This window comes from Dama dama, chromosome 12, assembly GCF_033118175.1.
Source record: "Dama dama isolate Ldn47 chromosome 12, ASM3311817v1, whole genome shotgun sequence".
Taxonomy (NCBI): Eukaryota; Metazoa; Chordata; class Mammalia; order Artiodactyla; family Cervidae; genus Dama; species Dama dama.
This window is the reverse complement of record NC_083692.1, coordinates 32,694,416-32,711,413: the sequence shown is the minus strand read 5'-3', so window position 1 is coordinate 32,711,413 and position 16,998 is coordinate 32,694,416. Positions and strand designations below refer to the sequence as shown.

The window sequence follows — 16,998 nt, the reverse complement described above, 5'->3', positions numbered from 1 at the left end:
GTATTCTTGCCTGGAGAATCGTAAGGACAGAGGAGCCTGGCGGGCTACAGTCCTCGGGGTCACAGAGAGTTGGACACAACTGAAGTGAGTTAGCATGAGAAGATAAGTTTCAAAAGTCAAGTCAAAGAGTAAAAGTTTAGATCTGTGTCTGGAATATGCTCAATTTAAAGCAGCCAAATTAGCCCCAGGTATCCCCAAACCTAGAGGCTCTAGCATAGCAGCATTTTTCCAAGCCTGGTTGATCATCATAATCTTTTGAGGTAATTTTGAAATGTTGATTTTCATGCTTTCTACATATCCTAACTTAACTGAATCAGAACCTCCTTGGTGATGAAGCCTGAGAAACCATTTGTGAAAGCTTCCAGGATATAGGTCCACAGATTATCATATACATTGCTGATGGCAGTATAAATGGAAGCAATCATTTTGGAAAGCAGTGAGGCATTGCCTCCTAAAGTCAAATATTCATATGCCCTATTCCTAAATATACATCCAAGAGAATCTCCTACACACATGCAATGAAGAGTATGTAAAAGAATATTCATGCCAGCCGTGTTCACAATAGCCAAACCTGCAAACGACCCAAATGCAAATCACTAGAAAAGACTAAATGAAGATGGGGTAAATAAACTGTGATATATTTTCACAGCGCAATATTACAAGCAATCAAACGAAAAGAACCACAGCAAACAAACAGTAGCTAGAGAACAGCAAGTAGAAAACAAAGTTAGTCCCCAAAAGGCTATCCACAGCACAATACTGTTTTTATAAAGTAAAAAAACTAAAACTTTTAAACGTATAACATCAGGAGTACATCCAGACACAATGAAACGAAAAGGAAGCCAAGGAAATGAAGATTCAGGTTAACGGTTAACAGAGGAGGAAGGGTTTAGACAGGAAGGATCACGGGATTACCTGTAGGTTATTGATAAGATCCTAGCGGTTATGTGGGGAGAGAGGCAGGCATGCAGGATTAGAAGGTATTCATTACATTGTCAAAGATAACTCAGGTAATAAACAAAAGTAGGATTTACTGAGCTGGCCAAAAAGTTTGCTCAGGTTTTTATGTTATAGAAAAACCCAAACAAATTTTTTTGCCAATCCAATACTTAGGCCAATGATGAAACAGACAGGAAGCCCAAAAATAATAACTAAATAATAATAATAATAATAATTTTTGTAATTCTCAGGTGATTCTGATGATCACTCAGATTCAAAAACTTCACTGTCCCTAAGATCTCAGAGCTTCAGAGGGTCTCCTATATATTAATAAAAAGTTCTCTGTATACATTTGTTAAAACCCTGAAAATAACCTATAAGACAGGTAGGCATTATTTATTTAAAGATGAACAAACCAAGGCTTGGAGACATTAAGAAACTTTCTTGAAGCCACAATACTAGTGAGGGCCAACGCTGGGATACAAACCCAAGTCTTTTCTGGTTTCATTCCCCAGATCCTTGCTAGTTTCACCCCCAGGCCATTTGCCTCACTCATTCTATTCCTTATCAACTCAGAAAAGATCCACCCCCAAAACGCTGAGTTCAGTTCCCTCTGTTACAGACCTTCCACAGCAGGAGTAACTTCGAAAGACACAGGGATGGGTGTCGTTGAAACCACAGTGGCCAGAGGCTCCCATCTTCTCGACAGCTGAGTAACATGAGGAGCATCCGCTGTGGCAGAGGGCAACTCCCTCCCTCCCTCCGTCTCGTCCTCGCCTCTGGTGACCTCTAGGGTAGAAATCTGCTGCTCCTGTGTCACCAAAGATACAGCAGCTTCTGCTGCTTGAACAGCTGTTGTCATCTCTTGAGTGACGATGTCTTAAAAGGGAAGAAAGAACACTTTTAAATAGACTAAATCCCTATACCTGAAAAAGTCTCTCTATAAGAATTTAAAGAAAAGCAGACTGTCATTTCAGGGAATGAGAAGGCAGAGGGATGGCTCAGAAATGAACTGCCAGTAAATAAAAGTAGACAATAATACAAAACACATAAAATAAAATTTAAAACAAGAAATCAACAGTTAAGTTTCACTTTATGAATATCAACACAATCAGTTTATTTGGAAACATTATACAGAACTAAGTTCAAAAATTCTCAGAAGCATTTATATATATTAATATTCACATGTGCATTCCTGAAGGGAACAGGAAGTTGGCATTTTGAATTAAAGGAATTACTAGTTACAATAACTAATGTTTACTGAGTTTCTACTATGTGCCATACACACATACTGCTAAGCACATGATGAGCATTATCTTATCCTTCCATATGTAAGGGGAGGGAGGTATTAATATCATTCCATGGAAGCCATGTATCATAGTGGCCAAGAACATAGGCTCCAGAGCCAATTTGCCTGAGTATCAATTCAGATTCAGCCATCTTCTATCTGTGTGACTCTGAATGAATTACTTAACATTTCTGGACCTTCAGCTTCCTTAAGTTGTAAAGTGGAAATAATAATAGGATCTACCCCATAGAGTTTTTACCAAAATTAAATTAGATAACACATGTAAAACACTCAGCACACACCCAGTGCTTGGTAAGTATTCAATAAACGTCAGCTAGTATTACCTCATTTTACAAATGACTTAGGTGTAGAGAAGCTAAGGAACCTGGCTAAGTTTACATAGCTAGCCCTCTTAACCACTGTGCTAACTGCACTTATCCCTCAACAGATGAATGGATAAACAAGACGAGATATACACACACAAACACACACACACACAGGACATTATTCAGCCATGAGAGAGGAAATCTTGCCATTGCCCAAGGAACAACTTAGAGTGGCCTATGTAGAAGATCTGCATTTGCTTTTCAACATGAAAAAGAATGAAATACACCTGTGGGGTAGGATGTATCTATCGCAGGTCCACTTTCTTTACAACATTATAATCCCACTAAATACATTATTAAAGCCTATTTATAGTTATTTAGATCATAGACTATTTATAAGGGTTAATATTTGTCCCCTTCTTAGGGAGAGGTTATGTTGGAAATTTCAAATACTGAGCCACTAGGAAAACATAATTTCTAGAAGACTTTATCATCTGTCTTTTTTTAAATAGTAATTCTAGATACTCAGCATATTACCATATGTAATAAAAAATAGCATTCTTAAAATCAGCTGAAAGGTTTTTGCATAGTTTTTATTAATGACATCATTGTTCTTCCTATCACTTAAAAAGATTTCTCCTCAGAAATTATTTGCTTTAAAATAATGTTTGTACATTTTTTTTTAGTACAAGCATTTCCATTTCTTGGTCCCCAATCAGTTTAGGCTACTTTTTCTTTGAACTGGAGATTTTTATATTTGAAGGACTGATATACCTGGCTATTAAGACAACTTTACATGTGCTTCATATTTGCTCTTTGTGCCACTATTTAAGTTTTTTCTTTTTTTCTGAAATAATACTAGTATCTTCAGCACCTAGGACAATGCTCTATTTGCCATAAAAAAATAATACATAGTTTTACCATTTAAAGCAGTATGCATTCTCCATGTTGCCCTCATTTTTGAAAGCATAATGAACACTTCTAAGGAAAAAATATGTCAAAATAAATGTTCACTCTATGGTCACAGTTTCACGAAACAGTAAGAAATATAAAAAGGGCATAGCACTTAAATAAGAGACTGCTGTTAAAGAAAGTTAGAGCTAGAAATAGTAATGGGAATTTTTAAAGTTACATTCAAAATTTCTCCACATCTCTCATTCTTTCCAGTTCCTATAGAAAAAAATATATATACAATAATTATTATAGATTACTTTTAAAACCTGATCTTTTTTTTTTTTTGGCCATGCCACACGGCATGTGGGATCTTAGTTCCCCAACCAGGGATCAAACCCACGCCCCCTGCAGTGGAAGTATGGAATCTCAACCACTGGACCACCAGGGAAGTCCCCTAAAACCTGATCTCCAAGTGAACAGCTGAAGAAGCAGATGAATCAGAGGACTGACTCTCACCCCAGGATCCTCATCAATTCACAATACCCAAAAACTCTAAGAAATCATTGTGTTCCCTGAAGAAGAAAATGTGCTAAGTAGTCCCTGGGCCCTAAAATGACTGGCACTTGAGTGGCTGACTTCTGAAAAGTACTTGTAATCACCAGGAAATGGGCAGACAAACTTTTTGACTATTCTCTCACTACTGTCGTCAATAATCTCAATTTTTCACATTATTTTTAATACTACGAAACAACCAAAAAAGTAAAAATTGAAAGTAATTATTTGACATTCCTCTCTCTCTCTACCAAGAATATTTAGAAGCTTTTTGATTAATTTGGACAAGGCAGGCAGGCAGATTGTATAATTCTAGTCTGGATGGTTCTCTGTCTTCATTTACTCATCCAACAAAAAGATACTTATTGAGTACCTACTATGTGCCATATATTGTTCTATGTGCTAGAAATAAAAAGAAGCTGCCTATTAAAATATTGTAGTTATGTGAGGCAATTATGACTAAGTAAGGAGCATACTCAATAATTTTTTTAAAAAATCAGATAATTGTCAAATTTATTTTCTTTTTAAGTTACATTAGTAGAAGCTAAGGCAAATCTAGTATATAAGAATCATGGATTCAATTGTGCAGTAAATTATCTGGGACTATGTGATTTAATGCTCCAGGAATATCTTAAAGTATTATGGAGAGCTGAAGTAAACTTCTTGTTTGGTCATATCTAATATCATCCCGGTCATTTGGACCAAACTTTTCTAATGAAATTTAAAAGCCAACTTACAAAACAGTTTTGGGAAGCTTCTATGAAAACTTCCAGTATACTAGGTCTTACAGTCTTTAAAAAATAGCTTGGATATGTAAAATTCAATTTTTTATCATTTTAATTCAATCTCCAAAACACTTTATAAAACATGTTACTAATTTGATATTTTCCATTAATTAGACTACTTAGCTGAAGTAACAGCTGTACATATTCCAAAACAATTTGGAATGAGCATATGCCCATTACACTAGGTTTTTCCTTCCCCACGCTGTTGTCTGACCAACCACACACAATCAAAGAAAAACATCATTTATCACCAACAAATGCAAGGATTGACATCTCATAACATTCACTGATGTAGAGGCCAAGAGGAAGTAGAAAGTACAGAATTAAGCCAGCAGAGAGGATTTATCTGTATTGTGGGGGGGTTTTCCCCCTTATTTCTGGATGAGTTTCTTTTTGGGAAAACAAAGTCAAAGAACTTATATAGTTAATACTATGAGATAAATATTTACCTAAGGCTTTTTGGTAGTATCAGGGATGTGAGTATTCTTTACAACAATGTGTAAATAAGTATCTGACATTGTTGATTATACCATTTAAACATATAGCTATTTTTTTTCACATTTTCTTATATATATTTATACATTTTCATAATAAAAGGTTTGAAAAAATATTAATCTATATCAGGGTTTCTCAGAGCTACTGACACTTTGGCTCCAATAAACCTTTGCTGGGGGCTGTGCTATGCTCTGTAGGATGTTCGCAGCATCTTGGCCTCTACCTACTAGACGCCCTCTGTTGTGACAACCCAAAGTGTCTCCAGAAAAAGGTAATGGAGATTAAGAGGTACAAACTTCCATTTGCAAAATAAATGAGTCAAGGATATGAAATGTAAACTGTGGGGAATACAGTCAATATATATGTAACATCTTTGTATGGTGACAAGTGGTAACTAGACTTACCATGGTGATCATTTTGTAATGTACAAAGTATCAAATCACTAGGAACTAACACAGTATTGTAAGTCAGTTATACTTCCAAAACAAAACAAACACCCATAGAAAAAGAGATCAGATTTGTGATAAAAATTATCAGATTTGTGGCAGGGAGTGGTGGAAGGGGGAATTGGATGAAGGTGATCAAAAGGTACAAATAAGTAGTAGAGATGTTCAGCATGACAGATACAGTGAATACTGCCATATGTTATATATGAAAATTAAGAGAGTAAATCCTGAAAACTCTCATCACAAGGAAAAAAAGTTTTTCTATTTATTTAGTTTTGTATCTATATGAGATGATGGATGTTCACTAAACTTACTGTGGTGATCACTTCATGCTGTACGTAAGTCAAATTATGGGGGTGGGGAGATGACAAATTATTCCCTGTTAAAACACCACTGGTCTACATACAGGTGTTATAGTTGAATGTTTTATACAAATACATTTATACAAAATGTATTTTTATCTATTTACTTTTGTTTTTCTTTAAAACTTAATTGACTTCTAAATCGTCACTTAAAAAAACATAAACCACCTAAAACTTAATACCATGCTATGTTTCAATTATATCTCAATTAAAAAAAAAAATCAAACAGAAACATTCCAAGTTAAACAAAGCTTACTTTTCTTTCTTTTACCTTTAAATCTATTTCCCAATGGTTGATGCGCCTCGGACTCATATTCGGATGTGGAAACAGTGGTCTCTAAGAACATGGCACTGTTCTCCTTGGTGGATTCCACAAAGTCCGCAGTATCCTGGACCAGGTTCATGACAGAGACTTTCGGATCTCCCATTGGACTTGTGGGAGTAAAGGAACTCTGATCAGATGCTCTCTCACCCCCACGTGCCATTGGCAGGGTGGTCTCCATGTGTGTTTCCATTTCAGGCAGCTTCAGACTCACACCTGCAGCCTCTGTCAAAGCTTCGCCCCCTTCCATGCCTTCCAGACTGACATCGGCTGCTTGGGTCGTCTGAGATATTTCCAGTCTCACCTGTGTCTCTGTACTGTCTCCAAGCTCTGGGGTCTTTATCTGGCTTACACTGTCTAATTTGGTGTCATCCCACTCATCACTTACGACAGGAGCAGCTGCAACAGCTGTGCTGACACTCATCGTGACTGCTTGGGCTCCGAGCAGGCTGTCAGCTTCTGGTTCAACACTCAGGATGGACTCCGAGGTTGGGAGCCGGGGCTTAGTGGCGGCAGTAGCCTGGGTATTATCAGCTGTCATCTGGGAAGACTCAGTGCCTGCTGTGAGCTTAGGGCCAGGAAAAGAAGTGGTCTTATGTTCTGGGTTTGCTTCAAATTTCTCAGTCCTTGGACTGGTGGTTAGTATTTCTTTAGTATTCACAAGGGATAAAGGTGAATGCCCCAGACTAAGTCCTTCCGGGCTTTCAGTTGCAAACAACTGATCATCCACATAGCTCAGAAAACCTTGTGTTGCTTCAGTGGTTCCTTCCACAGTGGGCTGAATGATGGTACCAAGGGAGGATTCCTCCCTCTCATCAATATTCAGAGAAGCAGTTGGCATGACAGGGTTGGTTAACGTGGCCTTGGAAGGTCGGCTTTGGGGAGACATTCTCTCTGGCTGGCTAGAACCGAACACTTCTTCCCTTGCTGGGACCTCTGGCTCAGTAGCAGTGTAAATGTTAGAACCATCAGCCCGCATGAGCCCAGCTCCTACAGGAGGGGTTTCTTTGTTACTAGGGAATACTTTATTTAAAGACATTGTTGATGATCCGGCTAACACTATCATTGGGTCTCCAGAGACCGGAGTGTACTTTGAAGTAACAGAGTCATTTTCTAGGTCATCTGTGTTTAGCCTCTCAGACTGTCCTTTTTCTGCATGAAGAAGTACTATCTCCCTTCTTTCCACATTGGGGAAAGCCAGGCATTGTATGGCAAAGTTGAGAAGTAGAAGGCTACAGAAAGCCAGACAAATGTGTAATACAATTGGTCTGCTCATAGTGGAAGAGAAATGTGCACGTAAATTGGTCGAGTTGACAATTCCAATAATTGAGTCCTGCAGAAAAATAAAGCATATCAAACCATCATATAAATATATGTTGTAAACAAGCCCCTTTAAATTAAACCATAAGTAAAATAATCTCCTTGACTTCTGTTCAGAGACAGTACATAGGAGAAGAATGTTCTATTTCTTTGTACCTTTGAGACTTGGATAACCCAGTTCATTTTTCCCTATTGAATTTTCAGCTGATTTAACTTGCAGCTCTCTAGCAAAGGGTACACATAGTTCAAGTACTAAGTTCATTGTTTTTTAAATATCTACTTGAAATAAACTACCCTTGAAATCACATTTGCAATATTCTTCCCAATTCTTCTATTAATCATAGAGTCAAATGACTGCAGAAATAGCAACATGTCTAGGGAAATAAAAAGCAAACCTTAACATTTATTTATATTACATTCACAGAACCTTTTAAGTACATTTTAAAACTTACTAAATATCATCATAAAATACTGAATACCAGTTTCATTAAAGAGTTTTTAAAGTGTATAAATGACTCACAATTAAAATTTATCTTTAAAATACTTAAAGCATTTGTTTTCTCTGCAACAACTATAAAAATTATAGGCAAAATCTTCATGTCTCAAAAAAATTATAAAAAGTAAAATAGTTAATGTAAATGAGTGCATATTTTGGGGGAAAAAGAAAAAGCTCTTTCAGAGAACCAAAACACATTTTAAATTATCAATGTTTACTGAATACACATTATTGTAAGATTAAGATTTATTAAAAAAAAAAACTACTCACACTGTCACTACAACTAAAATTATATCAAAACTGCTAATTTCCCCCCAACCTTAAGGGTTTTAGGTCTTTTTATCTATCCCATCATCAGAAAGTTCTTAGATATTTCAATTTTTCTAGAAAATTAAACCTAGGAATGAAAATTCTAAATCTAAAAATAAAAACCTTATCTTTATAAAAGTTATACTTTTCCTTTCTCCTATGTCTAATCATTAAACTATCAGGGTTAATTAAGCTTATGATGTGCACACACAAAATGTAAAAATATATATTTTCATAGGGTCTTCTTCCCTTAAGAAGTCTGAACCTTCCACATGTTAATCCAGTTAGCCTTCCAGGCCCCTGTGAGACAGAAAAGGTCAAGCACTAAGGGCAAGATCTAGATAGCTGAAGAGAAAAAGAAGGTTGAATTTATCTACATGAGGAAAGAGGAATCCATGGATTCAGAGCTGAGGCCTCTTGCTGAACTACCAGCACCCACATGAATGAATTATCTTGGAAGCAACTTCTCCAGCCCCAGTCAAGCCTTCAGATGACTTCAGCCTCAGCTGCCATCTTGACTGCAACTTCTTGAGAGACCTGGAGTCAAAACCACTCAACTAAGCTACTGCCAAGTTCCTAGTACACAGACCTGGGATGAGACCATAAATATTTATTGCCACCAATAATTTTTTACCCGAAAAAATTACTTTGGGAGAATATAGGAATGGAAAGATGCCATGAGATGGCATGTGCAAAAAAGGAACAGCATATCAGAGACCATAAATTTAGAAGCAGAAGAAAACTGAATCCAGAGATGACTAGAAGAAATGTAAGCCACCCCACCCAAGAATCTTCAGATAGTGAAGGAGATGCTAAATCTCCTCATCTATAGGATGAGGGGTTGAAGCACTTATATTAAAATATTAAATTACATACAGGTAGCATACATTGTTTAAACACATTGTTTTAAAAGGAAAGAATCTGGGAAAGATATTTTAAAAAGAGGGAATAGCATGTGAATATTCTGGGAATTAGTTATCCCCATACTTCAGATGAGCCATAACGCAGCCCAGTTCAAAGCCAGGTACCAGGACTGGTAGCAGTGTTTGGCCTGAGGCCTCTATTTTCCTTCCTTAAAACAAAAACATATGATAGCTATAAAACAAGAGTGCTCACAGCTGATGACATACACCTTTGATTTCTGAACATACAGCCTGAACTATAAATTATATAGTCAAAGATACATAAAAGCTATAGAACTCTCTGGTTCATTTGTGACCTGTTCAGAGATCTGCTCTTTTCTAAACAAATATTTTTCCACTCAATGAAATATTACGTCAGGAGACTGACGATGTGGCCTAAAAGCTGGGTCTCCATGGAACAGCGTGTGGGACCTTACTTAGTTCTCTGACTAGGGATCGAACCTGTACCTCTTGCAATCAACAAAAGCACGGAGTCCTAACCACTGGATCACCAGGGAATTCCCAGCAGCAGAGTTTAGAAGGACATAGACTGGCATGAGAAAAATGAGTCATAGCTTTACTGTTGATAAAACATGCCATGTGACACTAGACAAATACCCTCAGTCTCTCCTTTGACAGAAAAGGAGTTAAAAAAAAAATAATCTTTGAAATCCCTCTATCTCCATGATTCCACTTTCTTATTTTATCTATAAAACACATAAGAAAAATGCAAATGTTTTCATATTCCCACAACTTTGTCATCAAGCAAGCAGGGCACCCAAATGATTGTATGAATGCTTCACATTTTATTCATATGTTCTGGAGTCATGTGGACTGAGAGGAGAATTTTATGAACAAATCAGATTTGGAGGGTAGAAGGGACAAACAAAAAAGATGTAATATAATCTCTACTGCCTTTCCAAAACAGATTTTTCCTTCAAGGTTTCATTTTCATCTAGACCTTAGCCTTAGAATTTTTGTGTGAAGGGAATTCTGCCATGGCTCTAAAAGACCTTCCTTCTGTTATTAAGTGTCAGCCACCTGCTTTCTAAATTCAATTACAACAGGAAAAAGTGGGGTGAACTGCACGCCTATTCTATGTCTGTGTATTGCAGCCATATGCTCCTTCTCCCTACTATTCAAAGTGACGCCTGAACTTTAAGAGGGGCAGAAAAGACAGCCTGTTGGAACTGCAGTAGGGAACACATCTGCAACTCAGATAAATTGGTAGATGACCTTCAAGTTCCAGATCTTTCTCTGTCTTTCCAAGCACAGCACAGGTTCACATAGCCACTCCCATGAGTTTGGAGTCCTTCACTGGGAGCTGCATGATGGTAGAGAATAAATAAGGAAAGACTGACTGTTGTCAATTCAGTGACAATATTTCCAAACCTAAGTAACCATCTGTAATGACATTTTAAAGGCTATAGGTCTTTTCTTTTTTTCCTCGACATTATCTCTGTTCCCTGGCAAAGTGCCTGGCACAGAGGAAATGCTTAGTAAATACTGGCTGAACAAACAAATCAATGTCTATAGCCCTTTTGCTGAAGGAGAGAGAGATTTCACTGCTTATTACAAATTACGTCTTAATTATTTTAAATTAACTCAAATATCAGAATATTTAACAAATAAAACAAAAGATTTCTCTGACTTTTCCTTTTACACTGTGACTTTGGAGGCTCCTTTCTTTTCACTCTATCCATCAGTGCAAATTAATTCAGATACATGAACTCTAACCCAGTTGCGCACTAATAGTGGATATTAGCTTCTAATAGCTTAAAAAGCATCCTTTTCTGAGTCAGTCATAGCACTTTGTCTGTCATTCGCTATCAAGGTATCCTAATGGCTTGGCAGTCCTCTGAACAATTTACTGCATTTCTGCCACCAGTGAGCAGATAAGCTGTTCTGTCAAGCACTATCTTCAACGATCTTAAATAGATACAGTCCAGAATCTCTTTGTCAAGTCTAGGCATATTCAAGTTTCAAAGACAAATGAAAGACAACATAAAAAAATACAGCCTTAACCATCTTGTTAGACTTACTAATCAGGTGTTTTCAAACATTTGGTCAATAGTTTTCCAACCTAACAGTATGCGGCTATTGTTCAGTGTTACCGAAACACAGACACAAAAGGGAACCAGTGTGTTCAATCATTTCATCAGTGACAAAGCTAATTTTTTCAAAGCAAATTGAGTTTCATGTATAATATATAAGGAACATAAGCACTGCCCTAAGGGTACTCAAGACACAGGAGGCCTGTAGAATATGCCAAAAAAAAAAAAACAACAACAACTGGTGACAATCCGCCTGATATTTTCCTTTTGCAGGATAAACACGAATACCATAAATATTTGGGGTGGGGTTTTGGGGAAAAAGCCGCCCTTGATTTCCATCCTCTCCTGGTTGTTACTTGGGTTCTACTTCAAACACACTATCTTCATCTAACTGTGGTGCCATCTTGAACTCTTCTCTCCTACACATTCTAGATTCACAATTTCTGCAGGTCCTTCCCTCATAATATCTCTTGGAATTGTCCCTTTTTGGGAACACTGGCTTGTCATTATTTTATCTGCCTCTTAATTTATTATCCTGATCAGATTCTCTCCTTTCCAATCCATTTTATACAATCTAGATGGTTTAGTCTTAAGGAAAGAAATGACAATAATCAATCAAAAATGGCATGGCTACCATTCAGGGATGCCAAGTGTTTTAAGTGTCTTATATAAATTATTTTATTTAATCCTTTACAACAACCTAATGATACAGGCATTATCATTATCCTTCTCTCTCTCTCTCTTTTTTTTTGGTGAGAAACTACCAGCTTACAGAGGTTAATTAACTTACCTGTGTAATCATGTCTGTTAGTCATCAAGTTTCCTGTCTTTGCGACTACAACTCTACCTTCCCCAAACACATCATTTAATGTTCCAAACATATAGCTGCCAACCTCCATATCTATAACTTCATATCATCAGTGCCCAGTACAAACCCATTGCCAGTTGGATATATTGCCCTCTTCTGTGCCTTGCTCATCTCAGCTTCCTAAGTTTTGCTCATGGCACTGCACTAGCCAGAATGCTGCCTCCTTCTTCCCTACCCCAGGTATCCAATCCACGGTCCACCAGGTCATGTCCTATTTACTGACTGTTATCACAAAACTGCCTGGTCTATTCTCTTCCTGCCCCTCTCCTAGCTTCTCCAACATAAATCATCACATCTGTTAAGTCTCGTCACCTCAAATAAGGTTACCTTCTGTGCATGAAAACACTAGTCTTTCAGCTTCCTCTGCCACACAATTGCTAATCATGGTAGACACATGGGAGAGGTATTCAATTTTTAGTGGTGTGAAGTGAATATAAATAACCATTTGAAAGTGAAAGTCACTCAGTCATGTCCGACTCTTTGGGACCCCATGGACTACACAGTCCATGGAATTCTCCAGGCTGGAATACTGGAGAGGGTAGCCTTTCCTGTCTCCAGGGCATCTTCCCAACCCAGAGATCAAACCCAGGTCTCCCGCATTGCAGGTGGATTCTTTACCAGCTGAGCCACAAGGGAAGTCCAAGAATACAGGAGTGGGTAGCCTATCCCTTTTCCAGTAAATCTTCCCAACCCAGGAATCGAACTGGGGTCTCCTGCATTGCAGGCAGATTCTTTACCAACTGAGTTATCAGGAATAACCACTTAAGAATGTGAAAAAGAAGGTTCGGAATCTCTCTGTAACACTGTAAGATTTTCAATAACATTTCATGGCTTATGTTTTGTTCATCGCCTAGTCAATTTTGGCTACTTATTCAATGTGTGATTTTAATAACAGTAGCAATTTGTGTATTCTCATTTCTCCTGTACTTCACGTTTTTTCAGAGTTTATTTCATTAAAAAGAGAGATCACAGAGGAATAAGCTTCAGAGCTTCAGGTCAACTTGCTTCCCAATTACCCCTTCACCTTTCAAAATCCAATTAAGTAACAGTAATTCTTTGATTGATAATGGAAAAAGAAAACTCTTTCCCTTCTTTGTCTTAATATCTCCATTTTGTGTTTTTCCTGCTCCTTAATGATTGTCATTGTCTCACTTTCCTTTAATTGTTAAGGTTCTCATTGCCAACACTGATCCGTTGGTCTGAAGTAGAGCTTATCAAGACTCTGACCCTATTAACCCAGCTGTGGCACACAGCATTAAGGTACCCCATCTCTGATTTACTGTGCTTTGGGTGACTGTTACTGGCCTGATTTATTAGCTTTAAGATGATCTGACCCCACTCATCCTTCACTATAAATTAAGTGGCTGGGATAACAGATGATCCTTTCAGTAGCATGTTCAACCACAGTAGGAGGAGAGAGAACAGAGTAACCACAAAGTAACCCACAGGAGGAAAGAGGAATCGGGCTGACAGGGAAGAGGTAAGTAGACTGGGGTCGAGATGGTTACTCTGGCAACTGCCAGCAAAGTGCTTTACCATTCCTGCAGACCACAACTAAGTTCTACACATCAAGCCCACAAGCTTTATTATCTACAATTTAGCAATATAGACAAAGGAAGATAGCGGTGTGTATCACTCTAGAGCATCACCCTATTCCTGGTAAAAGAAGCTGGACTTAAAGATTTAAAAGTTGGCTTCAACTTCCAGCTCTACCTTGGGCAAATCACTGAAACTCAGTTTCCTCTTTGCAAAATGGAGATAATGATGTTCATTCTGTTTTCTTCAAAGATGGAAGAGGGACCAAATCGGTGATAACAGACATAAAAATGGTTTGAAAAAAGTGTTTACATATCAAGCAATTTAAGATGTATTGTTGTTGTTCAGTCGTTCAGTCATATCTGACTCTCTGCAGCCTCATGGACTGCACCACACTAGGCCTCCCAGTCCTTCACCATCTCCCAGAGTTTGCTCAAACTCATGTCCATTGAGTCGGTGATGTCATCCAACCATCTCATCCTCTAATGTCCCCATCTCCTCCTGCCTTCAATCTTTGCAGTACTACCATGCACTCCCCTCAAAATACAGAAATGTGAGCAGTCTGAAAGATCCATAACACCCTTTTCCCCTCAAGCTATTTCCATGGAACTTCCCCTTTCAACTTTTCATGTAGACAAAGTGACCTGGGAATTGTCTGATGTCTGCAGAATTCCATCCTAATCAATCTTGTTCAACAAGCTCCTGTCCATCCATTATACAGTTCCTTTCAACAAGCCAATGTGACACTTCATTTCTGTTCTTTGTAGTTCACAAACCTCATTTGCTTAAAAAGATCTCTAAATACTAGCTGGCAGGAGAAAGTAATCCCCAGGTAGACATTTCAAGGAATAAACAAAATATCTAGCATTTCAAGCTGAAACTTGATTCAGATACTTTTCTTATAATCACCAAGTACACACTACGTGAAAAAACAGGACTGACTACACATCTTAATTAGAGAGTAAGCTTTCATTTTACAGAGATCAAACTCAGATTATTCTCTCTGAATAGCCAGCTTCCCTAAGTGAGACTAAACAGAATTCAATGAAAAAAAAAACACAAAAATTCCTTACACAAGTTTTCAGGCAAACACCTGCAGAATAAATAGTGAAGACCACCTTTAGTTAATGAGTAGAAATTTTCCATAACAGGTAAGCCCATCCTCCACATTTCTATCCTATACTTATGTTTAGCATCAAACTACTTCTGTAAAACCAAATTATGCTATTGAAAGGTCTAGCAGGAAATGCCGAATATAATATTAAGAGCCTCCCGTGAAAACAAAGACATCCACATCTTCTTAATTGGCTCTGTTGCTGTAGCTACCTTAGACTTGCTGAGTCTTGGGAGTTTTGTGAATAAACACAATCAATATCAAGTCTGTTGCATAAGTGCTTGGTTCATTAATATGACAAATATAACAACTGTACCTCATGCATAAGAGTAAGTCAGGCTACCCTTAAATTTCTACTGTGTGTAAATGTTCTGATACTGTGAAATCTCACCTAGTTTTGAGTTTCTTCCAAGAGATGCTACAGTGGGATTCTGCCGGCAAGTAAGGAGAAAGTGGGTCAGCCACTGACTCTGTAGGTGTTTAAACAAGACTTCTTGGAGCCCAATAGTATCACTTGTGATCAAGAAAATTCACAAAGGAGGGGAGACGTGCAAATTCTGGCCACACATTTTGCTCCCTATGGCAAAAAATCCTTCCGAGCTTTTGGATGGTCTTGTGAGCCACTCCCCCATTCCCTTAAGTTGCAAACTAAAACTTCCATAGAAAGAAGGCAGACTCTTAAATCAGCCTTTAAATCCTCTCCTTCACAGCAGCTCTACACTAAAATGAGGATCCAAGATCCTGGCCGATCCTTGGCATCAGCTTGGGAAGGCAAAGATTTCTCATCTTTGAGAACTCCAAACTCCTGTGGGTCCTATATTTTGAGCGCCTGGCAGATTTTCCGCCAGCCAGGCTCTACACGTTCGGAATGTACGCAAGTCTGGTTCTGTCAGTGACCCGGACGCACAGGAGACATCTGGGCACCTCCAGGTAGCACCTTACAATCATTCTGGAGTCTAACCCGCAGGCCCTCTTTCCAATCAAGTGACCTTTCCAAGGACCATCCTCTTGCCGTGTCCTGGGGGACCGGTCAGGGTCTGAGCAAGGAGGTTCTGTGACATCCCTGCGCGAAACACTCAACTGTTTGTTCTCTGCAAAGTAACACACTTCGGTGACCACAGCAGCCCCCACTCCTCGGCTGCTGACCACTGACTGGCGTCAGGGGCATTGCAATCAAAGCTTTCAAAGGAGCAGATCTGAGTCTTCGGGAACTTCTCTACCACCGCTGTGAGACTGAGAGGGGAGGGAGAGAAGAAAGAAAAGCCCACACAAAAGCAGCCAGCCCTGCAAGCTCCGGCAGCACAAAGGCCCGCTCGCTGGTGCGGAGCCGTGAGGCTGGGCTGAAGAGGGGAGTAAGGCTAGTCCTCGGAGGCCTGCGCGCCGCGCCCCACGCTCTCGGAGCTGCCCCCGCGCACCCCGAGCCGGGGCACCGCGTTCTGGCGGCGGCGCGGGGCGCACGCTTGGCGCGCCCGGGGCTGCCGAGTTCCTCCGACCGCACAGCTCCCAGGGCGGCCCCGTGCCGCCAGGGACTCCGGCTCCGTCTCTGCCGGCCGCCCCGTCTGCAGCCGGGGCCGCCCGAGTGGCGGAAGCCGAGCCCGTCCTCACCTGTGAACCTTCAGCAGAGCAGCGCGCAGAAGAGAGCGGCGGCGTCCGCGCTCGGCATCCCCGCGGCGGCCCCTGCAGCGGTGGCGGCTCCCTCCGCTGTCTGGGACGCCAGGGGGAGGGCGCTTCGCTTTGTTGCTTATTCATGAGGCCGCGGCTAAGGCTGGGGATTGGGCGGCAAGAAGATGCGCCCGCCCCGGCTCGGCGGGCACGGACAACCCGAGCCGTCGCCCGACGCCCCTCCGCGCCCACTTCCCCGCCTCCGCTCGGGCGCCGGGGGCCGAGCCGCGGGGGCGGGTCTTACCCGCGTCCGGGCTCACGAGACCCCTTTGAGACACCCAGCCTTTCTGCCTCTCTTCGCTGTTTGGGCTTTCGCGGCAGTTCTTCC

The 16,998-nt window shown here is 39.8% G+C and overlaps 1 protein-coding gene across 2 annotated transcripts in view; it reads right to left on the bottom strand.

Annotated features, from left to right (window-relative positions):
- The window catches only part of ARMH4 (armadillo like helical domain containing 4), a 139,339-nt gene extending 122,635 nt beyond the window's left edge, over positions 1-16,704 (bottom strand). For both annotated transcript variants that reach the window (XR_009695100.1, XM_061156967.1), the window contains exons 1-3: positions 16,614-16,704; positions 6,359-7,742; positions 1,564-1,818 (exon numbers count right to left, since the gene is read on the bottom strand). Coding sequence is in view for 1 of the 2 variants with exons in the window: in XM_061156967.1 (XP_061012950.1) it covers positions 1,564-1,818; positions 6,359-7,685 (1,582 nt within the window). In the remaining variant the exon portion in view is untranslated. The remainder of the gene's footprint in view (positions 1-1,563; positions 1,819-6,358; positions 7,743-16,613) is intronic.
- Positions 16,705-16,998: the final 294 nt, after the last annotated feature.